This window comes from Ochlerotatus camptorhynchus, unplaced genomic scaffold (assembly GCF_037179485.1).
Source record: "Ochlerotatus camptorhynchus isolate MF236.1 unplaced genomic scaffold, CSIRO-AGI_Acam_v1.1 ptg000423l, whole genome shotgun sequence".
NCBI lineage: Eukaryota > Metazoa > Arthropoda > Insecta > Diptera > Culicidae > Ochlerotatus > Ochlerotatus camptorhynchus.
In genome coordinates, this window is record NW_027040909.1 from 2,817,380 (window position 1) to 2,844,464 (window position 27,085).

The 27,085-nt window shown below is 39.5% G+C and overlaps 2 protein-coding genes and 1 long non-coding RNA gene across 3 annotated transcripts in view; 1 reads left to right on the top strand and 2 right to left on the bottom strand.

Annotated features, from left to right (window-relative positions):
* The window catches only part of LOC135711185 (uncharacterized), a 41,741-nt gene extending 37,927 nt beyond the window's left edge, over nucleotides 1–3,814 (bottom strand). The window contains exons 1-3 of the mRNA XM_065233970.1: nucleotides 3,664–3,814; nucleotides 3,453–3,590; nucleotides 3,211–3,385 (exon numbers count right to left, since the gene is read on the bottom strand). Coding sequence (XP_065090042.1) covers nucleotides 3,211–3,385; nucleotides 3,453–3,590; nucleotides 3,664–3,731 — 381 coding nt within the window. The 5' untranslated portion in view covers nucleotides 3,732–3,814. The remainder of the gene's footprint in view (nucleotides 1–3,210; nucleotides 3,386–3,452; nucleotides 3,591–3,663) is intronic.
* Nucleotides 3,815–3,901: 87 nt separating this feature from the next.
* Nucleotides 3,902–5,352, bottom strand: LOC135711170 (CLIP domain-containing serine protease B4-like). The gene is made up of 3 exons (XM_065233942.1): nucleotides 5,240–5,352; nucleotides 4,926–5,181; nucleotides 3,902–4,859 (listed from the first exon to the last, which is right to left on the bottom strand). Exons 1-3 carry the CDS (start codon nucleotides 5,298–5,300, stop codon nucleotides 4,265–4,267), a joined length of 912 nt encoding a protein of 303 aa, XP_065090014.1. The 5' UTR covers nucleotides 5,301–5,352; the 3' UTR covers nucleotides 3,902–4,264.
* A 13,580-nt stretch (nucleotides 5,353–18,932) lies between these two features.
* LOC135711187 (uncharacterized) lies at nucleotides 18,933–27,013 on the top strand. The gene is made up of 2 exons (XR_010518459.1): nucleotides 18,933–20,223; nucleotides 20,674–27,013. It is a non-coding gene; the product is annotated as an uncharacterized LOC135711187 (long non-coding RNA).
* Nucleotides 27,014–27,085: the final 72 nt, after the last annotated feature.

The following is a 27,085-nucleotide window of genomic DNA, read 5'->3' on the forward strand; positions in this document are numbered from 1 at the left end:
AGCCAGGTAAGTAGACTCCCATGAACACCCATTTTGTCATATTTAGAGATGGTAATTTCATGGTTCACTCTATCGAAAGCTGCAGAGAGGTCGGTGTATATGGCGTCAACTTGATGGCCACGTTCAATCTCACGAATAATGAACGATGTAAAAACAGTTAGATTAGTCGTCGTCGAGCGCTTAGGCATGAAGCCGTGTTGATCCTGAGAAATACTGTACGAGCAGTCTTGAACCAACTTTTCCAGGACAATTAGCTCGAATAGTTTGGAGATAGCACTCAATGCAGCTATTCCGCGGTAATTGGCGACAGTCTGCTTGCATCCTTTTTTGTGAACAGGGAAAACAAACGAATCCTTCCAACATTCTGGAAAAACTCCGGAGGTCATTGACAAGTTGAAGACCTTAGCTAAGGGCTCTGAAAGAGTGTCTAAGCAACGTTTCAGTACTAATGAGGGAATGCCATCTGGACCAGATCCTGTTGATGTTTTCATCTGTTTCCCGGCTGAAATCACCATGTCGCTGTGGATGGTGAATGGTGAACCAAACACCGACGTACGAGCGACATTACTCGTGGCAGCAGCAATTTCCTGAGCATCAAGAACTTCGTCTGAAAAAACGCTGCTGAATTGTGTGCGAAACAAATTGGCGATATCTGCGACGGAGTTGGTATCAGTAACGCCATCAGTCATATTGGACGGCAATCCCGTTTCTTTCCGTTGCTCGTTCACATATCGCCAGAATTCCTTAGGATTAGCTTTGAGACGACTCTGCAAGTGAGACTGATGTGCGTTGTACAAGCTTGCATTGAGATCTCTGTACTCGTTGTTGGCGCGGACGTAATTAGCCTTCGTAGAATCTGTGTGATATTTACTGTGTTTCCTCAGTGCAGCCCTTTTCACCTTTTTCAGATGCTTAAGATCAGAGTTCGACCAGGCGGGTTTGGCAGGTTTACACCGTAGTTTTTTAGGCACAAACTGATCGATAGCGTAGAATATGATACCACACATGGTCGAGGCAGCCAGATTCGCATCCCCGGAGTCTAGTGTCGCATTCCAATCCACATTAGCGAGAAAGTTATTCATTCGCTCGAAGTCTCCTTTGTGAAAGTTGTAGAAGACGGTTTCGGCGTGGTCTTGGAAGCGTTTCTCAGGATCGATTGCAAGCGTCAACAGTAGAGGTGAATGATGTCTGCAGTTTTTGACGAACGGTGCCGGAGCATGGGTAACAGAGCAGCTTTGTCCCAAATCCTCCCCGACAAAGCACAGATCGAGCAAACGGTTGTTTGCATTCAGAACGCCATTCACTTGCTGAAGCCTTGCGGTTGAATACGCGTCAAGCAAGGAGAGAGAAGCCGGTCTGAACGATGAACGGGAATTGTCAGGAAAGAAGAAGCCGTGAGCATCGCTAAGCCACGATACAGTGCCAAGGTTGAAATCGCCCAAGATGACGATGCTGTCCCTGGCATCCATTTGAGAGACAATCCAATTCAGCGAAAGTACATGCTTCTCAATCAGGCTGTGGTCGTTAACGCGGTCGGGAGGAACGTATATCACGCAGATATAGATTGTACCACTTAGAGTTGAAATTGCAACCCACAGATGCTCAACCGTCGAATCTTCTTGGAGTTTCTATTCAATTGTTTTTTTGGTTGGAATCCTATCTTACAGAGCGTGTACTTTGAGTGAAGGTTGAGGGTTGTGTATCTTCGCCGTTTTCAAACAAGTCTGGAGTTCCGCAAGGTAGTAATCTCGGACCGTTGCTGTTTATTCTGTTCTTCAACGATGCTGCTTTGGTTTTGGGCGAAGGATTCAAACTGGTCTATGCAGATGATTTAAAACTGTACATTGTGGTGCGCATGCAAGAGGATTGTTGGCTTCTGCAAAACTCGCTGACTTTGTTTGCCGATTGGTGCCAGAGAAACAAACTGACTATTAGTGTGGAATAATGTCAGATAATTACGTTTCACCGCATGGTACATCCAATTTTGTTTGACTATCATATCGACGGCGATACTCTTACCATAGTTACCAGTGTGACTGATCTAGGGGTTCAACTAGACACAAAAATGACTTTTGATTTACACCGTTCAGCGCTCATATCGAAAGCAACGCGACAGTTGGGCTTTATTTCCAAAGTTGCGAAGGATTTTTCGGATCCACATTGTTGGAAGTCATTGTACTGTGCACTTGTCCGTTCAATTTTGGAAAATGTGTCCGTCGTTTGGCATCCTCACCATGTCACGTGGTGCCTAAGGATCGAACGGGTTCAGAAACGGTTCATTCACGGTTCACTGAGAAACTTGCCGTGAAGTGATCCTGACAATTTGCCGCCGTATCCTGATAGATGCCGACTGTTGGGCTTAGACACACTGGAACAACGACGGAAAGTACAGCAATCGTTGCTTGTTGCTAAGCTGTTGAATGGTGAAACTGATGCCCCCGACCTGCTTGCGATGTTGAACTTTCGTGTGCCGAGCAGATCTCTTCGGAATACAACGCTACTGCAACCAAGTTTTCACCGAACCATGTTTGGGAACAACGAACCAATCTCAGCGTGTATTCGTGCGTTTACGGCTGTCGAAGAGTTTTTCGAGTTCAATGAACCAACCGAACGTTTTGCAAATCGGATTAGGTCTGTGTAAAATTAGCTCTAATTTATTCATTAGGACTAAATTGTCAGATGAATTATTTTAAATACAAATACAAATACAAATAATTTTTCCATTATGTTGAAACAGTAGACTGTAGAATTTTTTGGCCCACAGAAGAATTGATTATTTTATAAAGATTTTATAAGATCTCTAGAATTGAATTACACCCAACCCAGGTGTAACATGAAACAACATTTTCCATTGCTACGAGAATTTTTGTCTTAAACAAAAAAATAGATGGGATTTTGACGAAGATTTGTGTGATAGTCAATTCATCCAGTGACGATAGGAAATATAATTTTGTTAATACCACATTTAATTTTTCCTATTGTTTCATGACTTCCAATTATTTAGAAACTAAACATAAGTACTCTTTCTGTTCAAGCGATATATGGCAGCCCTACCCGGTGGACATGAAACCAGGAGTCAGGAGTCAGGTATCCCTGGTTAGGTACCACTGCTCCATTGTATAATCAAGAAAGGCAATGGATGTAAACGAACTTCTCACGGTCTCCTCATTATAATCAGAAATATCGAAACTCGCTCCTGATGTTACTCACCTCCAATACGCTTCCTATTTCCGTCGATATATCATTTACATTCATGCCAGTACAGACGATCTTACACCCGCTCTTGAATGAACAGCAATGGTCAGATACTGGCAGGACAAGACTTTTTCCGTTGATTTCATCGATGGTGCCAAATTCCACCGCTTCTTCTGCTGTATCATTTTCACTATGAATGTAACAGCAAATATCAAACATACTTCCATCTCTACCCAATATCACAAGCCAAATCTTACCCAGTTTCATCCATCACAATTGAATGGTTGTGAAAAATATCCCTCAGGACCCATGCGATAAGCAAGGAAAAACAAATCACGCAAAACACGACCGGAAGCCAACGCCTCTTCCTGTTGTTCATGCTCCATTTCGATTGACTGTGAAAAAAATATGATCGATTCGTCAGCTTTATCCTTTCTCATCGTCAATCATCTCGTACAAAGCACACACCTTTTCTTCAATTCACAATCCTGTGGCTCACTGATGTTGAAAGACTTTACACCAATTATTCCACGCATTTGACTTCAGAATTGCCCACCGTTTCAAAAATAGACAAAAAATCACATCCGTAAACTTCAACTCCTTCCGAATCAAGATCAAACGAACAACTGAACCACTCAATGACATATCCTTTCGCCCATATCGATTTATGATAATTACCACCGCTTATCTTTGATACGGGAAAATAAAAGCTGCACAATCGAAACGAATTTATTCTAATCAATTGTACAAATAAACTTCGTCGTCGGTCACAGCCAGCGCCACTCGAACCAATCATCCAATGTCATCCTTCCGGTCATGCCTTTCTGCTTTTGCTGGTGGTCGATGTGGAAAGTCATAAATTCGCTCGAATGTGTTTACCCAACGTATGTAAATTGGGAACGATTCGCGATAGCATCGCGTTCGGTTTGATAAATGGACTGATAAGAACTCGGAGAGCCGGTGTGAGTTATCGGTATGATTTTTCCGATTGTGATGTATGATTGGGAAAATTCTTGACTTCACACATTGATTACAATTGGTGGATTGGATTGAATTGTTGCTTATGCATTCATTTCATATGCTTTTTGATCCAATCAACAAAGCTGCTAACGCGAGCGTAAACACCCGGAACGCCTTGATTTCCACAACCGAGGCCCCAGCTCACAACTCCGTACTGATACCAATAACCATCACTTTCCGGAGCTACCAGACATCCACCGGAGTCGCCTTGGCACGAGTCCTTCCCAGCTTCTCCTCCAGCACACAGTTCCGAGTCCTTCAGTTCAGGATAGACCGCATGACAAGTTTCCGAATCTGCTCCATGAACGTCAACTTCCAACTTGTATCGACTACCATAAACACCTGGTGCTTCTTGGCCCCGCTCTGTAGTACCCCATCCAATAACCGTGAAATGTTTCCCGTCGATAGTCTGATTCTGCAATTCCTCCGTCAGAGGCAAACATACCGGCGAAATAAACTCGGAGAAGGTGACCGGCTTTGCCAGCTTAATCAGCGCAACATCGTTATGAATATTCTTTGAATCATAGCCTTCATGAACGACGTAGCTTCCGACATCGACATCAACCGGCTTGTCAGTGCAAAGGTTATCATCGTTGCAATCTTCCTCGCTCTTAAGATCCCACTCACCGAGCCGCACACGTACTCTGTAAATTGAGAAGATTTGATTCACTCACCACAACAAACACCCATCCCATGTGATGATGTCTTACACGTGAACCCAATCGGGAAGCTCCCGGAAACAGTGAGCAGCAGTCAGAACGAACCGATCGGAGATTAACGATCCACCACACGCGAACGATTCGGAACCACCGGCACGAGGCTCCACCACCAGCAAAGCAGTCCACGGATAAGCATTGATTGCAGTTTTGGTTCCTCCCAGGATGCGATCCGCTAGGTTGACACCGCAGACACCGGGTTCGGGTAGGGTGTACTGCTCCGTTGCAGCCGGTTCAGCTTCGTCGGCAGCTGGGAAGAAATGTGGAATTTAGATGATTTCTCAACAATTTTAAGTTAGGTAATTTACTCGGGAATGCTGTCGAAGCAGTGGTCAGCAGCAGTGCCACTGCAACAACGATTACGACCATTGTTTGCTTTATGAAATTGAACGATTCTAAGTGACTGCTTTGAAGGAACTGATCACGCTGCAAATTAAAATGCCATTTTATAAGCAACAACCGGCTTCGATCGGAAGGTTTCGTTTGAATCATTATCAGTTTTATGAATGCTGCATAAGGACTATACCTCAGTGTTCCTGATGTTGATGGAATAGATTACTGTTTTTGTTTATAAACATATTGATGGCCAGATCATGCCCCTCTCGGAATAGAAGTTATATGCATTCATCGGATTTGCTCGATCAAAAGGTTAGCTGTTCGAGGTTTATAAATCAATACACTGAATAATTTGACGATATTGAACTTTCTTGAAGTTGCCTTGCGTTGCGTTTGTAACGGAGTAATTCGTAGATTGCATACTAGCAACTGACATGTATCTACTTGAACGCAATTCTTCTGATTGCTTAAGGACATCTATTTGGGAGTGAATAGCTCTCCAAACAGAGTTCAGAACATGAAAAGCATGACAATTACCATTGCCGGCCACGTCCATCTTCTCCGTTACGGGGAAATGAAGGATATTGTTGGTGTATCATCTACTTAGCTAGAGGCAAGCGACTCACCGACGCCACCCATATTTGGATGGTACGGAGTTGGATAGTTTGGTAGGAGATGGGTCAGCATTTGCTTGAGTAGGCACAAACTGGGGCAGATCAGTGAATTTCTCATCAGTCCGCATCGTGCTCTCTTGCCGTGCGGATCTATTTGCTTTTTGCTGAAGGAAGTGTTACTACTACCTAAAGCTACAACAAATTTAAACAGCACTTTTCAGTGCTCAACTTTTAAAAAATTTCTACCTTGTTCAACTCTTATTCCTCTTCGATCCTTGTTTGGACCCTACCCGAGGTAATCCTTCTTGGATATCGATTTGGAAAATTCCTCTTCGATCCTTCAGATTATTATAGTAATCAGCTTGGAAGTCGATTTGGATAAAAATTTACTGCCGCCATGGCGCCTAAACGCAAAAGAAAGGGGCAAACTCTTGATCCCCCTTCTGATGAAATTAATTTGAGTAATCAATTTGCTTTACTCACGGATGATGAGAATGATCCATCATCCAAGAAAAATTCTAGTAAACTTTCCCGGCTTAATGCCAAGAAGGAAAAGCTTCCCCCTATTGTGATAACCACTTCCGATTTCCATGCTCTTCGCATGGAACTTTTGAAGTTCGTGAAAGTAAAATGTTCACTACAAATTGGAGGACGAGGTGAATGTCTTCTCAAGTATCTTACTGAGAAGCAGCACACATTTTTTACTTACGACACCAAAACTGAACGTGTGTTCAAGGTTGTCACGAAAGGACTGCCCAGTGGTGAATCCCTGGATCAGGTCAAAGATGAACTGGCAAAATTACTTGGAGTTGTGCCACTCCAAGTAATCAAAATAAAAATAAAATACCGTCCCGGCAATTCGCGCAACGGGATTTCTAATGATTTTTGACGTAGAACTACGTCTTTGTTGACTATACCGGGGTGCAAATCAAAAAAATATGTGTGGTAAAATAGTGTTAGGTTTTGAACGCTTGTAATTTTGTCATTTATAGATGAAAATAAAATCCAAATACGCCAATCGATAGTTTATTACATTACAAATCTGCTGAAATAAATTTTTTTATTTTTATTTTTTTACAAAAAATGTTTGAAAAATGTACAAATGATAATTTTATCTCTGTTTTCATGTAATAAACGATTTTCCCTAACCCAGTCGTCATAATCGAGTACCATTTGGTTGTACATGGTTCTGCTTGAACCTGAAAAGAAAGATATAAAACAGCGCTGCTGTCATGCCTATGATCATTAACGTTTCGGACGGCGTGGTACTTGGTCCTGCAGCAAGCAGTAGCAAGTCAGCGGATTAAGGTGGATCATGGCGTGACCACCTATCACAATGAGGAAATGAGGAACTTGGAAAAGTTATACATGTAAAACACCCCCTCCCCGGTGCCTTAAACGACAACTCGAAAAATACATGGACTTATAACTTTATTCCGGGAAATAAATTATAAGTAAACTACAATTATAAGTAAAAGCAAAAGTTTAATTCCGCTATTTTTTTACCCGCTTACCATAGAGCCAAAACTTTCAAATTTGAGAAAAAAATGTTACTATCTACCTTTATATATGCAATTATATTAATATCCGAAGTCCAGCCTTTTTCACATATTCTGCACAAAAGATACTTTCTGCCCCGTCCCATTTATAAAAAACGGCGGGAAATCCTATCAGGTGCGGTTGCCCATCGTTTTGCTTGAACCTGAAAAGATATACGCTGCTGTCGTGCTTTTGCTCATTACCGCTTCAGACGGCATGGCACTTGGTCCTGTAACAAGCAGGATCAAGTCAGCGGCTAAAAGTGGACGGCGTGATCACCTTTCACAATTAGAAATGAGTCTTGGGACCCGTTTCACTAAACGCGGAAAAGTTATATGTGCCAAACCGGTTCATGAGTTGATGGGTCGTTAGATAGGGTCCAGGTGAGGGAGCTGCCTCCCTGGCGTCGGTAGCATTGGTGCTCGGCACGGAAAACAAATCAAGGAAAAATAAGTGAACCATAACCGAAATATTGAAATGCTAGAACAATTTAAGATAAAGTATAATAGTCAAAAATGCATAACATACATCAATTTTGCGTAGTTCTACGTCATACTGCGGTCGTGTATAGGATAATACCCTATTATTTTTATTTAGTTCACTTCAAGTCTAGTGAACTAAACTACCTTAAGGCCTTAAAAAAAGCTAGCCTTATGCTCCATGTCCGAGTGAAGTGGGAACACTTCAGGAAGGCTGGAGGAAATTTCCAAAACCTCACTCAGTGCCGTAAGTGCCAGGGATGGGGTCTCGGAACTAAAAATTGCTACATGCCAGCTAAATGCATGAATTGTGGCGATTCCTCTCACGCAAAGGACGACTGTCCTGTGAAGGAAGATCCTAAGAAATTTAAATGTTCAAATTGTGGTGAAAACCATAAATCCAATTTTTGGGAATGTAAGACTCGCAAAGCGATCCTACAATCTCGTTCTAACCGCCAGGTAGGAAACGCTCCACGTTTCCGACCAGGTACAAATTCCTCTGCTGTTAACAACGGTCAGCGAGGAACAAATTCTACATTCGTACCCGTAGGTACAAATACCACCCCTGCTTCAAATGTTTCATATGTACCTATGTTGCTATTGCAACGGGTAGAATCCAAAATACTAACCAACGTTCTAACGGAAATTTTGACAATTTTGACTTAGGAAGCATTACTGCCCCTAAAATGGAATTTTTACAGAAATCATTAATTTACATGCTTTCTGATATGCTTAAATCTAACTCCATGTTTGATGCTATTCAAACTGGAGTAAAATTTGTAAATAATATGGATAACGTGGATTTTAAAGCATTAAATATTTTAAATTGGAATGCTCGATCTCTTAAAGATAATGAAGACGAGCTATTTAACTTTTTGAGAGTTCATAACGTGCATATTGCCGTTATAACTGAAACGTTCCTTAAACCTGACCATAAGGTTAAAAAGGACGCAAATTATTTTATTTATAGAAATGATCGTCTTGATGGTCACTATGGTGACGTTGCCATCATTTTTCATAGACGAATCAAACATAAAATTCTTTCTTCAATTGAAACCAAAGTTTTTGAAACTTTAAGGATAAATATAAAGAAACAAGAGACAGCAATGAGCGATACAGGATTTTAACCACACTTCCCAAAAGTTGGTCTACATATAGAATTATGAAGGAGTTCAATGTTTCCCAACATATGGCCAACCAAGCAAAAGCACTGCAGCAAGAGAAAGGAATAATGTCGGTGCCTGTAAAGAGGTTAAGCAGAGCTTCATTAGGAGAACCAACGATAATGCTTGTTTGTGATTTTTACAATAGTGACGATATAAGTCGTGTTTGTCCGGGGAAAAGAGATTATTTAATATCTAAAAATGATGAAGGCGAAATCTACGTACAAAGAAGATTAGTTTTGTGTAACTTGCAGGAGGCGTACTCCATCTTTAAAAATACATATCCTGATATTAAAATAGGATTTTCCATGTTCGCCAGTAACCGTCCGAAACACTGCATTTTGGCAGGGACAAGTGGCACGCATACTGTATGCGTTTGTATATATCATCAGAAAGTTAAACTTATTTTTAAAACACTATAAAGCAGACAATCACTCCCAGATGGTGTTGATTCCTATCACGATTTGTTTAAAAAAATAATTTGTCAAAATCCAAGTGAACAATGCTGGCTGCAGTGTTGCAAAAATTGTTCAGGAACGCAAATTTTGGCCACAGAACTAATGACTATTCTTAGTAACGGACATGTTGAATCAATACAATTCAAACAATGGCGTCAAGTAGAGCGATGCATTATGGACTTAGTTGAAATGGACACACAGGAATTTATTGATACTTTTTTAGAAAAATTATTCAATTTATTGCCGCATAACTTTATAGCTGAGCAACAGGCAAATTACATGAAACACGTCAAAAGCAATTTGAAAGCTACAGAATGCATCATAATCTGTGATTTTTCGGAGAATTATTCTTTCGTTGTGCAGGATGCAGTTCAAAGCTTTCATTGGGCGAACGCCCAATGTACTATTCACCCTTGTGCTATTTATTTTAAAGACGAAGAATCTAACGATTTGAAATTTACTAGGTTTATTTCAATTGCTGATTTCACTAAACATAATCATGTCGCAGTTCGTTTATTTCTTACGCATTGTCTAGCGTTCATAAAATGTAAATTGCCAAGCTTACAACAGATTTACTTTTTCTCAGATGGATCAGGAAGCCAATATAAAAATAAGATGACCGCTTTTAATTTATGCAACATGCAAAAAGATTTTGGCATTGCTGCCGAGTGGAATTTTTTCGCAACTTGTCATGGAAAGGGCCCTTGTGATGCTTTGGGAGGAGTATCAAAACGAAACGCTGCGAAAGCGAGTTTGCAAGGCCACCATATAACAACGGCCCAAGAACTTTACTCATGGGCTATTTCTAAGCCAGATTCAAAAATACACTATCAGTTTTTTTCGGAATCCGATTACAATAAAATGGAAAGAAAATTGAAAAACCGTTATATACATGTGAACCAAATTTCGGGGACACAGTCATTCCATAGTTTTAAGCCTCAAAACGAAAAGTATATTATTGTCAAACGGTATTCATTTTCAACGGAAGAAAAATGTGTGAAATTGTTATTAAAGAAAATAAATGCTTCATGTTTTACTTATTTTTCTTCGACCTCGTCATTATTTGTAGCATTTAAGTACTTCTCCCAGAATTTTGATACCAAAATTAATAATGTCAAACTGGGGCCTGTTTTAAAGCCACGAAGACTTCAATGGGGGAGGGGAGTCCAGCCACAGTATACGCTCGGTAAAAATATTTTAAAATTTTAGTAAAGTATACGAGGGGGGAGGTAGGATCTGCAATGTTTAAAAATTTGTCTACGTGGTTTATGGACAGCCTCCAGGCTGAACTGAATGTTGCACCCAGCTTGTAAGTTACTCATAGATTTCATTAGTCACAGCTGCTGTGACTCGATGGAGACGCATTGTGAACTACCTTGCGTCTTCATCGTTTCCATGCACGTGTGGTGCATATATATTATATATATATTATATATTATATATTATATATATATTATATATATATGTATAAAGAAAAAGCTAGGGTCTATCAAAAGATTTAGTCTGCTCTTCAATGATCCTTACACTATCAAAACAATGAAAAAAACGAAGAGACTTCGCCATGCCATTTATAAATGATATTATAGTTCTCTGACGATTAGGAATTTGTTTTACATTGTCAAAGAACATACTATGCTAAAAATGGGCATTTGATAGAATTATGTTCTGCTACAACGCATATTCTCAATCAATTGATGTAAAAATGATTAAAATAACACTAAAAAAGCATTATTTTCAAGGTAAGCCTGGCAATAATATACAAGACATAGTTAACACTCCGAATACGATGCCTCCGAAAACCGTGTAACGGCAAGTTTGCAATGGCACAACTTAGCCATTTCTTAATGAATTTCAAAAATTGTGGTACTTTTAGAATTCCTAGGGTTTCTAGATGATTTTGATTGCAAAAACTTGAAAATAGAGTCGTCTACTTTTTTAAAAAGCGAAAAGAGTTGTTACACGTTTTTTTGAAAGGTGTATTTGTAGGGTTTTGCAAGTGGCGCAAGATCTGTAATTTAGATTAATGGGTACAAATGTTCACAATTAGCCAGAACACAGTCATGGTTCCTATATATGGATCCTGGAGACAACGGAACGGTCCTCGAAAAATCCGGAACATCCGTAAAAATGGTCAATCCATGATCCTGATCCTAGAGTTCTGCGGTTTTTTTGAAAACATTAGGAACTGTGATATAAACAAATATTTGGGGTCATGACATAAAATGTACCTGGATGGCCATAGGACCGTCCTCCGGAAGATCCGAAACATCCGTAAAAGTGGCAATCCATGAAACTGATCCTAGAGCTCCGTGTTTTTTTTAAACATTAGGATCTGTGATATACGAATGAATTTGGACCATGGACCCAGATGACCATGGGACCGTCCTCCGGAAGATCCGGAACATCCGTAAAAGTAGTAAATCCACGATCCTGATCCTAGAACTCCGCGTTTTTTTTTTTATAAACATTAGGAACTGTGATGATAGAAAGAATTTGGGCTTGAGACATAAACATGAACCTGGATGTCCATAGGACCGTCCTCCGAAAGATCCGGAACATTCGTGAAAGTGGAAAATTAACGAAACTGATACTAGAGCTCCGTGGTTTTCTTGAAAACGTTAGGAACTGTGACATTAGAATGATTTTGGGATTGTGACATAAACATGGACCCAGATGGCCATCGGATTTTTTTTTTTTTTTTTCTTCATTAAAGAGATTTTTAGCCTTAGGCTATTTCATCTCTAAAATGGCCATCGGAACGTCCTCCGGAAGATCCGAAAAATTTCGCAGTTTTTGAAAAAAACACTAAGAACTGAGATGATAGAATGAATTTGGGGTCGTGACCTAAACATGGATCTTGATGGCCATGAGACCGTCCTCTGGAAGATCCGGAACATCCGTGAAAGTGGAAAAGGTTCTGCAGAAATGCCACAAATACAACTTGCTTACACATCATTTGTTCATCGATTTCAAATCCGCATACGACACAATCGATCGAGATCAGCTATGGCAGATTATGCACGAGTACGGATTTCCAGATAAACTGATGCGATTGGTCAAGGCAACGATGGATCGAGTGATGTGCGTTGTTCGAGTATCGGGGACACTCTCGAGTCCCTTTGAATCTCGAAGGGGGTTACGGCAATGTGATGGACTTTCGTGTCTGCTATTCAACATCGCGTTAGAAGGTGTGATCAGAAGAGTTGGGATAGACACGAGTATCAAGACAGCTTTTTGGCTTCACCGATGACATCGACATCATGGCACGGAACTTTGAGACGAAGGCGGAAACGTACATCAGACTGAAGCCTGAAGCTAGATGGATTGGACTTGCCATCAACGCATTAAACACAAAATACATGAAAGGAAGAGGTTCTAGGGAAGACAATGGTAGCCTCCCACCCCGAGTTCAGATTGACGGTGACGAAATCGAGGTGGTCGATGAGTTCGTGTATTTGGGCTCACTGGTGACCGTCGAAAATGATACCAGCAGAGAATTTCAAAGACGCATTTTGGCAGGGAATCGTGCCTACTTTAGACTCCGGAGGACGCTCCGGTCGAATAAAATTCGCCACGAAGTTGACTATCTAAAAGACGCTGATTAGATCGGTGGTCGTCTACTGCCACGAGACCGTGACTATGCTCGTGTAGGTCAAACGCGCCCTTGGATGACGGAACGTGGAGGAAGCGAATGAACCAAGAATTGCACCAGCTGTTGGGAGAACCATCCATCGTTCACATTGCAAAAATTGGGCGACTACGGTAGGCTGGGCATGTCGTAAGAATGTCGCACGACGACGCAGTGAAAATGGTTCTCGAAGCGCCCGAACAGGAACAAGAAGAAGAGGCGCGCAGCGGGCAAGGTGGATCGACCAAGTAGAAGGTGACCTGCGGACCCTTCGCAGACTACGAGGCTGGCAAAGTCTGGCCATGGATGGAGTAGAGTGGAGACGACTTCTTCGGACAGCAGAGGACAACAAGGCCTTAGCCCGATTGCAAGCCATAAAATTTATCCAAGAACGAAAAGCCGTGGAACTGTGATATTAGAATGAATCTGGAGTCTTAACATAAACATGGAACCGAATGACCATGGGACAGTCCTCCGGAAGATCCGTAAAAATGAACCTGGATGGCCATTGGAACGTCCTCCAGAAGATCTTGATCATCCGTAAAAGTGGATCATCGATGAAACTGTGAAAAACCGTGGTTTTTTATTCAAAAACTCTTGGAACTGCGATTTAAGATAGAATTTAGGGTCGTGACATAAACATGGATCCGGATGGCGATGTGACTGTCCTCCAAAAGATCCGGAACATCCGTAAATTTATCATACCGTGAAACTAATCCTAGAGCTCTGCAGTTCTTTTTTAAACACTGTGATATAAGAAACCTCTGGATCACTTTTACGGATGTTCCGTATCTTCCGGAGGACGGTCCTATGGCCATCCAGGTTCGTGTTTTTTTATCTTCATTAAGGAGACTTTCAGCCCTGGGGTGGTTCGTCTCCGGTACGTGTTTATGCCATGACCCCGAATTCTTTCTTATATCGCAATTCCACATGCTTTCGAAAAAACCGTAGAACTCTAGGATCAGTTTCAAGGATTAACCATTTTTAAAGATGTACTAGATCTTGCGGAGGATGGTCCCATGGCCTTCTAGGTACATGTTTATGACACGAACGCAAATTAATTTATATATGACAGTTCCAAGTGATTTCGAAAAAACCGTGGAGCTCTAGGGTCAGTTTCATATAATGACCACTTTTACTGAATTTTCGGATCTTGCCGAGGACGGTCCGATGGCCATCTGGGTCCATGTTTATGTCACGATCCCAAATTAATTCTAATATCGCAGTTCCTAACGTTTTCACGAAAACCACGGAGCTCTCGGATCAGTTTCGTGAATTTTCCACTTTCACGGATGTTCCGGATCTTTCGGAGGACGGTCCCATACCCATCAAGGTCCATGTTTATGTCACGACCCCAAATTCATTCTATCATCTCAGTTCTTAGTGTTTTTTTTTCAAAAACTGCGGAGCTCTAGGATCAGTTTCATGGATTGATCACTTTTACGGATGTTCCGGATCTTCCGGAGGATGGTACTATAGAGATCCAGGTTCATGTTTATGTCACAAGCCCAAATTCTTTCTATCATCACAGTTCCTAATGTTTTCAAGAAAACAACGGAGCTCTAGGATCAGGATCGTGGATTTACTACTTTTACGGATGTTCCGAATCTTCCGGAGGACGGTCCCATGGCCCAAATTCATTCTTATATCACAGATCCTAATGTTAAAAAAAACACGGAGCTCTAGGATCAGTTTCATGGATTGTCCACTTTTACGGATGTTTCGGATCTTGCGGAGGACGGTCCCATGGCCATCCAGGTACATTTTATGTCACGACCCCAAATATTTGTTTATATCACAGTTCCTAATGTTTTCAAAAAAACCGCAGAACTCTAGGATCAGGACCATGGATTGACCATTTTTACGGATGTTCCGGATTTTTCGAGGACCGTTCCGTTGTCTCCAGGATCCATATATAGGAACCATGACTGTATTCTGGCTAATTGTGAACGTTTGTGCCCATTAATCTAAATTACAGATCTTGCGCCACTTTCAAAACCCTACAAACACACCTTTCAAAAAAACGTGTAACAACTCTTTTCGCTTTTTAAAAAAGTAGACGGCTCTATTTTCAAGTTTTTTGCAATCAAAATCATCTAGAAACCCTAGGAATTCTAAAGGCACCACAATTTTTGAAATTCATTAAGAAATGGCTAAGTTGTGCCATTGCAAACTTGCCGTTACACGTTTTTCGGAGGCTTCGTAGTCGGCGTAAAGTTTTTGACCCACCGTATTCGGAGTGTTAATAAGCATTCATTGTAATTGAATATAATAAATAAATTGCATCGACTGTAAAATTCTCACGATGTTTGCTTTTTTTTGCAATAGATTTTTTTTTATATAAGCGCATAGTAATCTGTATCGGCGTCCAAAAATTTCTTTATGCATTTCCCTGGTCAGCTTTTATCAGGGGAGAACATGTAGATTGCAATTTGTACGCCCACTAAGTTTTGATTAGAAAAAAAAATCAGTTTGGAGTAATTACGAGTAACCTGGTGCAAAGGGTAATTTTTAGTGGGTAACAAGTTCCAAAATTTGTATGTATGACATCACCGTTCCCGCTATACACGCTTTCGTTGTATTCAGGCCTTAAAATAACTAAGTAGCGTGTCACACACGAACGAGCATCGAATTCGCGTTTACTTACCCGATTAGGCCTTGGCAAACTAAACATCCGCCTAGCATAATAAAAGGCGCCATCCATCACTGCACCATATTCACGTACTCCCCCCACTCTTATTCACCAGCCAACAGTAGTGCTCGCGTGTCGCGTGTTGAAGTGTGATAGGCGCACTGGAGCAGTAAAACCACTTTCGTTGTTTGTTTTTGTGACATTCACCTCTCTCAATTTCAGTTTTTATTTCGCTTATCTCGTGTTTTACATTTCTTCCATCTGACAGGTTTTAATAGCTCGTTTTTTTCACGATGCACTTCTTGCCACTCCATATATTTGTTTTGTTCCATTTGTTTTCGTCTAATCTACTTTTAGCTTTTTGATCTGATCCTAGTAGGTTTACTTGAAGATGTTTTGGATTGATTATCGATCGATTTTGTTTTTTGTATTTTTTTTTTCCATGCTAAAGATTTTGGTTGCTGTTGTTTTCGCTTACTCTCGCCAGCACATTTACTACGCCAAAGCAACTTCAATATCACGCGTGCGATGCCTGCCTGCTAGCTGCTTGCTTTCTCCTTTCGCTTTAAATACAAATATAGCTTTATTCTTTCTTGCGAATATGCACCTTTGTTTGCCACTGTGGTTGCGATTTGTTTTTGTTTTTTTGTTTTGTTCGGATTTGTCAATGGGTATCGAAAGATAGTTTCACTATTATTATTTGTGGATTGTTCTATTCGGGTGCTACTTTCATTTTTTTTTATAGTATCGGCTGTAATATGGTGGATGCAGTTTGTGTTTTGTTTGTAGTTGCTTCTATATTTGTTTCGATTGTTCGATTTAGTTTTACTCTGTGTCTTGTTTCAATATCAACTGGAGAAAAAGTTATTTTGGTAGCTGAAAAAATTCAATGCAATAATTTGTAATTTAATTTCTTTAGCTCATATTAAGCTTTATAGTTTCACACAATGACAGTTTAATTTTTTTAATGTTTCATATGCAATATTTTCTGAATCATACGATAGGCAATTTCCACACCAAGAGTTGACATCGAAAAATACTAAGTTTTTGAGTACCTCGTAGCCTTGCAGTGTTTGTTTTCTTTATTCGCTGGCAGGGACTTTGTGAAACATTGTTGATTTGTTTTTTTCTTCTGAGAATAAATTGTGGAACACATATAGAATGAAACGTAGATCACCATTTTTGGTATGCTGTCGGTATTGTGAAGGGCAAGAATTTTCTTTGAAACGAGTATTTTCTTTATGTGTGTGTGTTTAGTCTTAACCTAGCATTTTTTCTGCTTTTGTTTTTAACATTAGGATAGTGTTCAATATTCGTAAATAGCATTTTCTGTCGTTTTTTTATACAATGAATACTTTGCTTAAGAGCTAAATATATAATTTGAATATGTCTTTCATCATCACTTGTTTAGCTTAGTAAATGTATTAATCGAACGTAAGGGAATGCTCAAAAAACGATTCTGTTATCTTTTCATATATATATTTTTTTTAATGGTTCTTACAACATCAATATACTTTTGTAAGGTGCTGATAAGATTTACATGGAAACAGTGAAGGCAAATTGTGTTATGAAGAGGAAATATCCCTCTCGCAGTTGAACAGCAATTGATATTTGGATATGTATCGTGGACCTGGTTTGAATCAGTTTTCTACCGCTTTACATCGAGATTTTCTATAGGTTTTCTCCTAATCTTGTTGGTTTTAGGTTTTTCCTTGATTGCAAGTGTACACACTGTATGGATGTGAATCTTACATGCTAATGATATGGATAATGATACGTTGAGTTACATACATCATACAGATGTGCGTGTATATAATTACTCACATACGTCGATAAGGTGCAGTACATCAATGGAATCCATGTTTGATATGTTTTCCGTTTCAACGATTCGACTCCATAATCCCAGGAAGTTGGCAAGATATCTTGCCACTGAACTTCATACAAAGTATCCGGAGATGAATGCTTCATAAGGGCCTCGAGCATCACCATCCTATTCGACTGAGAGTTCATTTAGGTTCCCGTTTCATTTAGGAAAGAGCTGTCTATAATCTGTACAGTGTACACTTTTTGCACCTATTTTGCATCTCACTCATGTACGTGAGATAAAATATACATGATATGCTTTTATCATCACTTGCCCGGCGATGGCTTCCGGGTAAAAATTTCAACAAAGTGCTCCTCTGATACGTATATCGATCCCGTCGAGCTTCACATATACGCCTGCCATCGGCAACCATTACTATCATTCTGAAAAAATGGAAACCGCATTTTGAATCGTTTCTGGAGAGATGGAATTTTCCCGTTCTCTTGCACGCTAGTTGTCGATTATAACAGTTAACCTTCACAGTCGGTTACGTGCGGGATTCGACTCACGGTGCCTTTGTTCTCACGTTCACGGAAGAAGCATCACAATCAAATGTCCAAGGATTTCAACCAAACACCCACCCACCCAAAGTTCCATTTCCTTGCAGAGCATATGGGCAAGTTGAAAAGATCACACTCAACAACCCACGCTCGGCACTTTCAACTGTATTGTATTTGCAACCGGCTTGTAGAAAGGGATAAGTTTGCGCAAAAAAGAGGAAGAAAAGCTTTCACCACAAATTTGTAGGCGAGCTTTATGCCTCGTTTCCAGCGCGATGATGATGGCATCAGATGGGCAGAATGTACGGAGTATTTTTTTTTCATATCTCGTTTCGTGCCACTTTGAGTAAAATCCATTCATTTTGGAATACGTTGGGCTCAGATTGAGTTTCCTGTACGATGGAGTTGGGATGAGAGATTTAATATGATTTCATTACTAGAATGTGATCTAGAAAAGCGCGGTATTATATTTGCCTATGTTGAAAGAGTTACGGTAAAGGAATCATTAAAATTCAGAACATTTTCTTCAAGCACACAATTTCGTGATAACCTCCATCTAGATTCAAACCCTCGGCTTTAGATTTCTGAAGGCCCCTGCTGTTATTTTTAAAGGGAAAAATTACAACAACTTGGAAGATGTTTTCATGCGGGTTGTAGTTATATCAGAGGGAGTAGATGTTACAATAAGTACATACTTAATCGCGCATTCCCTGTTCAGTATTTTTTACAGTTTAAAATTGCAAATCACATTATGTACCGGGAAATCAACTCTTCTACACGTCTCTGTTACTCTGAGTACAAAATTACCATAATTCAGTAGCATAAAAGTATCGATTTCTCAGTATGTATTTTTGTTAACTGAACTGGCATGAATATAAAATGAACAATCGTTGCCCATATCAGTAAATCGGAGTTCACCAGTTCCAGATTTGAATATTATTTTTCCATTCAACATGATTTGAATGGAAAATTGAATACAGTGCTCATATTTATTCTACAACTGATTAATAATTTCTGGCATAATTATTAAACAAAAACTCTACCATGAAGCTCTGGATTTTTGGGAAAAAAATTAGACTATACGAACAAAGGTTTTGAAAACGTACTTTTCATTTTCTTCATTTATCCTTTATGTAACGTCAGTATCTGATCTGCAATCAAGCTCCAATAAACAACGAGCGGCGATTGCCAATTTACGATTAATTAATTGGGGGCGACCCCGGCGTAGTGGTTAACATCCATACCTTTCACGCCAAAGTCACGAGTTCAAATCTCACCCCCGGACAAGTCACGAATGACCCAAGTAACACTCTTGGGCTGTAATTTAAACAAGATTAATTAAGGCTTAGACACCACACGTGACCAGAGATTTTTTTTCACATCATAAAAATCCCAACGAACTCGGCTGAGATTGAACCCAGACACACTGGGATGAGAAAGTAGTAATGCTTTCTACTCATTACTCGATTACTTTTTCGAAGAGACGTATCAGCTTTTGTGAACAATGCATTTGATCGTCGATTTGGCTCGCTTGGTAGCTCGCCCTTACATGCTAACACTACCATCAGATAAGTTAAATTTTCCCCTACCTGACAGGAGTGCTAGTATGCGTGGGTGAGCTACCAGCTACGCGAAATCGACGATCAAATGCATTGTTTACAAAAGCTTATACGTCCCTTTGAAAAAGTAATCGATATATAACATAAACTAATGTTTGGTCAAATTAATCCTATCGAAATCTTCTCAAAGCTGAACACGCGAAAGAAGTATAACAGCCATAGTAGTGTGCTCAATGTCAATCCTCTTAGTGGCATCGACGAACAAATCCAGGAAATCATTTAAATTTTCAAAAAGACTCACTACTGCAGTCTTTCGTTACATTGTTGCACTTCTATATAATTAGATTTGATATTTTTCAATGTTCCTATACTTTCTAACACCGTAAACCAATTCACGCGCACAGTCAGAGTACGGCTTCTGGGTTTGTAACATTGTAACACTCCAGAGCCCAATTGTGAAATTAAGAGTTCAAAATAAAGGTGCAAAATTTGTCAAAAGGTAATAATCAATCGTATCAAGGCATTTTCAACAGTGTTCACTCGGCTGTCGACAAAAGCAGGCCACTCTCGATGTGTGCTACGCGATCGTCTGTTTTCTCGGCAGCAACCATTGTGTGGTCCTCCTCATTGTTCTTCATCAGCAGTTCTTTCGGTCGATGCGTCGTCGACTTTGGAAAGCAACGTTTTCGTGATGAGTGTGTGAGTGCTGACCACGTTTTGCGTCCATTGCTGCAATGGACGCGCTCTGACCCTCGTTGGCGTACAACAATTTGCCATACAATGAAACCACTGGAAGCGGCTCCAGTTCTGAAGGAGGAGGCTTTTTGGATAGCGGAAGATAAAGTGTTTATTGTGTTGTACCTTTTGACTATAGTTTTAAGATGTATTGTATAGTGACCTAGAATCCTCGGCTCTGTAAAGTTAATTCGGTTGAGCCTTATCAAATAAATTAATGAACAAAAAAAAAAAGGCATTTTCAACAAAAATTGAAAATCCCCATTTTGGCGGTGCCAGTGATTCGACCCCAACCAATAAAAGTGAGAATCCTATACTTGACATGAGGGGAAATTTTCAAGATGACAGATCTGATGGAGCTGTTTCCTAAAAAAAAAAAAACATCAAGATTCCCGCATAGGAAAATTGCTCCTATTGTTCCGAGTTGATCTGTAAGTTGATCATCATGTTGAAAGTGACATGTCAAACAACCGATAAGCATTAGTTGGTGTTTCTTTATCTGCTTTTTAAAGAATGCTATTAGTTTCTAATTAACCAGCAATTTTCTCAAATTTACTGGTTTTGTCGTCGATTAATGCAAATCAATTATTTAAAACCTAGCTAACAAATTAATGTATTGAGAAAACTGGAACTTTCTTACAGTTCAGAGCATCATCCATCAATTATTGGAACACCCCAGCAAACAATTTTAGCTGAAGAACGGCTTATATAGACAACAATTAGCTGCATAAGCGTGTGTTTGCCACTTTAAGCTGCTCTGCAGCTAAAATTGAATGCTGATATATGATTAATTATAATCCTTATGTGTTAAATGATATCGCGGAGAGTTTATCGGCTTTGGCTGATGGGCAATATTTAATCGTTTAATTGCTTGATGACTGCAAGGCCGATAAACTCCCGATGATAAAGTTCCTCTTTTGGTAGCATCCAGTGAAATGGAAACTGAAAAAAAAGTTCACCTAAATCAAATGATTGATACTTTTTCAACGAACTTCCTCAGAAAATCTCGAATGAATTGAATCTCCAGCGGTGCACTGCAATTATTGATTGTTACCGCTGTGTGAGTTTAGCTTTCCTCAAGTTCCTGCAAATCAAAGTTGTGTTTGAGTTCCAATGTCTTTTTCAAAATAAGCAACAAGTAAACTAGTCCATACTTTTAAGAAATAGCCCTGAATGATCTACGTAACATACTGCACAATTTAAAAGATCTGTAAACATTCTCTAATCGAAGGCATGATCCGAGAACCATGCATAATTTAATGGTCCGATCAGTTTCCTCATCCCGCAGGGTTTGTGGATGTGGTGTGTATTTTAACACTAGAAGTACGCAATATTCCAAACCCCGAACCTAAATCATTCAACTTCATACACATCAGGTTCAAACGAGGCTCCACATTTGAAAGGCTGCTTCAAATAATCAACCCTGCATATATTAGCTTCGTATACGTCATGCACGGACGTTCTAATATATTATCAGACGATGTACAGAAAGAATGCCGTTTACAGAAAGAATGCAGCATTTTGACCAATTTCAAAGACACTAAAAGCAAATGCTAATAAATTTAATTAAAATTTTTCAGCAAGTCCCAATACTTATTCGAATTGAATATGATTTGTTTTGAGTGTTGCCAAGCTAGGATGCTCATGGTGTGAATTCACCAAAATGCATAACTATAGGCGAACTTGCTCCAAACCAACTGCGTTGCTATTCGAAGATAGGGCGTCTCCATGTGCACGGATGGATGAGGTGCTGGTGAAGAGTATCCCTGCGGTTAAGGTCGAAACGTTGTCTATAGTCGAAATGACTATGTGTGACCTGAAGAACACGAGCTGCATCGACGATGAGTATTGAGGATCTAGGGTTAAACGGCAGATCTGTCGTTGTTTGTCAAAGAAGTTTCATCACCACTGTCATGAGAGAAGGACCACATTCTATGTATTTATTCACATAAATTTTGAACACGACTTCGCCGAGGATTCGAATGCAAGATTCTACTGGTGCAAAAGTTGGTGCACATGACCGGAAACAGTATCATGTTGCTAGGCGCGTTTTACTACAATCAATGCTACTCGTGTTGATTCGAGAAATTCACATCATAGATTGATCACCTGCGTACTTGATTAATTTGGCAAGGCATTTTTGACCAGCACCTTCCGGTCGTATGAAACAAGTCCAAATTTGTCAAAATCCACCTGGATTTTTGTTTGCTTAAGCACTGTTTATGGCAAAAAAGTGATTTTTTCATGAGCATTAACTTCAAATAACTTACCAACACTAGTGGACCGTGAGTATTTGACCACCTATATATACCATCATCTTGGTCAAGCTGTATGATATGGTTTTACAGTTCTGTACAATTCATGTACAAAATTTTGTATTTTACACGCAGAGCTGCTAATGACGTTACAAGGTTTGTAATTGCCGAATGCCTCGGTAGATCAGTGAGAAGAACGTTGACATCAAACAAGCTCGTAAGCTGCAGGGTTTTTTGGACAACATTCATATGCTAGTTTCCTGGTGACTTCGGTTTATAAAATATTGCAGAATTTAATCAACAACGAAGGATTTCCGCAGGACAGTACGATACTTGGGACGATCAGCTTGGGTCATGAGTGGTTCAAAAGGATTTCATGGAGCCCAAGATGGATCATTTGGTAGGTGTTGGTAGTGCTAAAATAAATCTACCACTTAATATTTCAAAGTGAGATCCATGTAGCACAGTGGGGCAGCGAATCCAATAGCCAAAAACTCTAGAGTGCCTTAAAAATGCTTGATAGAGATTTGCGATTTTCGAAAAAGTAGCTCAATTAGTTCGCATTCCCGCTGTATCGGTGGCGCTTGATTTTTTGTTTTAATTTAAGTATCCTAGGAAGATGGTTTCTGCAAGTTGTGCATTTCATAAAACTGAGAAACAATGACGAGAACATTTAAAAAATGTCACTCACTGAATGCCTGACGCACCAAAACTTGCTGCAAAAAAGGTGATTTCACAAATTTTTACGTAGGGTAGATCCAAAATTTATACTGCAGTTACACTATTTTTTTTTCCCACCACAACACTTCGCTGATTGTATTTAAAATATTCCTTAGACTTTCAGCTTCAGTTAAGGTTTTTTTGGCTGAGCAAGCGCATTTTTACAGTTTTTTCTTGAAATGAAACACACACACTACAAAATGCTGCTAATTTCGAATTGCCAATAGAAAAACAGCAGATTAACAAACAGATCAAATGGAAAGGTTGCCGAAAAAAAGGAGGTTGAAGACAACAGTCATGCCCACCTAAGAATTTCGGAGCGTTGTTAAAGTGTTTTTAAACAGTGTTGGACAATTCTAACGACTGGAATGAATAAAGCAGTAGGCAGCAGCTGAATGTAAACAACCAAACACGGCAACTGTGCTGGTTACATGGAGAAAAAACTCATAGACTTCTATGGACGCTGCTTAGATTGCCGAGAATACGTAAAATCCCCTATATTGGTCAGAAATTTATGGTTTTTTCGAACACTGAAAAAAGTTTCTGTATAGTTTCTATTAGAAACGCACGTAATATTTTTCGAATACCAAAATTAATGATTTTTATATGAATATCACATAACATAAACATTCTATGTTAGTAATCATCTAGATTTCATTAGACACATAAGGTGGTGCAATTTCCAATGATGAAATTGCATGAAAGTTATGTGAAGTTCACATGGATACTTTACGCTGGTTGAACATGTAAGGAAAGTATGATTATTTATGGAGATCCCTGATCACCTGATGGTCTTTGGAATAATTTCTGAGCAACCTTGTAGTGTGGGTGAACATCTAAGAGGTGATTTAAATTGTTGACCAGTTGAAGATCTTCAGAATTATACTAAATCAACCTGAGGACATGAGAACATCCTGAGAAGATTTTTGAGATCTGTGATCACCTGAAGGTCTTTGGAATATTTTCTGAGTCAGTCTGAGGTATCATGAGGGAATATCTGAATATATGGTTTGAATTTTTGGATAGTTTGAGATTCTGAAAATCAACCTGAAGTCTTGAAAACGTAACCAGAGGTCTTTATAGACATCTTAAACACATGAAACAATCAAAATTGATTAATGAGGGTTTTAGTAGGATAATTGTATACCTTATAATATTGTTTTTCCTTTAAATTTTACTACTGTTGTATCACTTTCACTTTCACTAGTTCACTTTCACTATCACTTTGAAAAAATAGACTCAGCCTATAACTAGACACTGAAGAAGTTTTCAAGTAGTAAACGGGATACGTATATGTTATAGTCTTTTTTAAGTGATAGTGAAAGTGAATTAGTGAAAGTGAAAGTGATACAACAGTAGTAGAATTAAAAGAGAAAAACAACGTAATAAGGAATACATGGAAAAATTTCTGAGCTGCCTGGGAGGATATTTGAGAGATCTAAGAACTCCTGAAGATCTTTCGTATAATTTCTGAGCAGAATATCTTCTTGATGTAAAAGACGCAAGCGCTTTCCTTAAATTCTGTAAGGAACCATAGATTTCCATGAAGTTCTATAATATTCTATCAAATTATTTAAACTACGATGATGATCTTTTATGAAATACCTCTCACTGCTGCTCAATCTCATGATATGAATTCACCATGAAGCATAACTTTAGGCGCACTTGCACCAAACCGATGACGGTGCTGGTGGGAGATGGTGCGTCTCCATATTGGACCCAATAAAGGACGAATTGCTGCAAGATTAAAATAACCGTAAGCCGGGGCAAATCGATCACTGTTTAACGTAAATATCGATATAACTTTCAACCTGAAACCACTAGCTATGAGGACTTTATCGTTCTGCATAGTTACTTGGCTGTTGTGTTTATTTTTAGGAAAATGTTGACATCTCATATATGCATATGTCGATTTGGGATGAAATTGATCAACCCTTCAAATCGCTACCTGGTACATTTCTAGTTAATGCGGTTCATGAATTTGGGTTCCCTGATTCCGAATAAAACGTCAGAAGTGTATTGTAAGCAAAATCTTCCAAAATAGATTCCTTGAAATACACAGCAATTGCTTTCAAAATGTTAAGTAATTTGACGAAAATCCTCTTATTTCTTGGCTAATAAATCTTGTTCTATACCTCGATATCGCCATATCTCGATGGTCCCTTTAATATCAATATATGTAGAGTTGCTAAATCTGTTCGAAATATTGTTAAAAGTTGAGTTTGACCAAACTTATAACCGGCCAAATTAGTATTAATGTCAATCGAAATCTTTCAGAAAAAAATGTTTCTAGGTGAAAAATAGGAAAACCAGACACGACCGGTACATTCCAATACCTGCCCGTAGTTTATCCCTAAAACCTCACCTACAAAAAAAGGAGCGATTATGTCTGCTCATCATACCGGTTTGCTGCTAAAAAAACAGCATTCCGGAAGTCATCAATCAACCTTCCACCAGACAGCGTATGTTAATCGTCTTTCACAACCCAACTTTAAGCTACAGCTGAAGCCTTTCCATCTTAAAGGTCCGGGGAAGGAGCTCCACCCGCAGCTAATGGTTTTATGTGCATCACTTCTTCTTCTTTTTCTTCGCATTTCAAGCTTATTTGCTTATTGCGTGCTCTCAACTTAGTGTTCCAAATGCACTTCCACAGTTATTAATTGAGAGCCAATTACCAATGCATGAATTTGTATATTGTGTGGCAAGCACAATGATACTCTATGCCCAGGGAAGTCGAGAAAACTTCCAACCCGAAAGATTCCCTCGACCGGACCGGGAGTCGAACCCGCCGCCTCTGGTTTGGTAATACCGTACCTTTACTGACTAGGCTATGAGGCCCCGCATCCCAGCACCATCATTAATTTTCCGTCCTTTTTCCAACCCGATAAAAGGCACACTCAAATCAACCAAAGCGAAAACTTTCCACCAACTCATCATCATTCCGGCCTAGTTTGGTCATCTGACTTGGCGGCCTGCAGCACGTGCTGCGGTATGATATCATTTTACACCATTTCAATTTTCATCGCCAACAATATTGCAACTTTCGGTTCTCCCAGTCCATCCCATCGGAGCCCGGGATCATTTCTGAGAAATCCACCCTGAGACCGTGACATAGTTTAGTTCCTTTTTTTTTATTTTTTTCGGGGTGGATGTGACATTTTTGTGAGTGCTTTAAAATTGAACCATTTGATTGCTCTCGCTTCCACGTGATGTAATATTCCATCTCTCCCTCTATTTCGTTCTTTCTGTTGCTCTCTATTGATCGAATCAGAATGTGATATTATTTTGCTTGGTTATAGAAAATGCTCCTCTTCTTTTTTCTCTTACTCTCGTGAGGGTGCAGGATATGTGTAAATGTATATCAAAAATGTTGCGACTTGATTGTTATTCTCTGACAATTCTGTGTGCTTACCCAATATCTTATGAGAGACCACCTTAATCCTACGGTCAAAACTGAAGGGGTTTTTTTTTCTTTTTTAGTGATATCTATGTGACTTTTGTTTTTCTTCTTTTCAATAGACACTGATCGAGACAAAAATATGAAGATATGCTCACACCTTTCTTGGTTTTTTTGATATGTCTTGGTGGTTCCCACTTATGGTTGGGACAGTTCGGGTACAAGTGATATGTTTCTTCTGATTTTAGAGAAGGTGGGTTCCACGGTGCTCATGC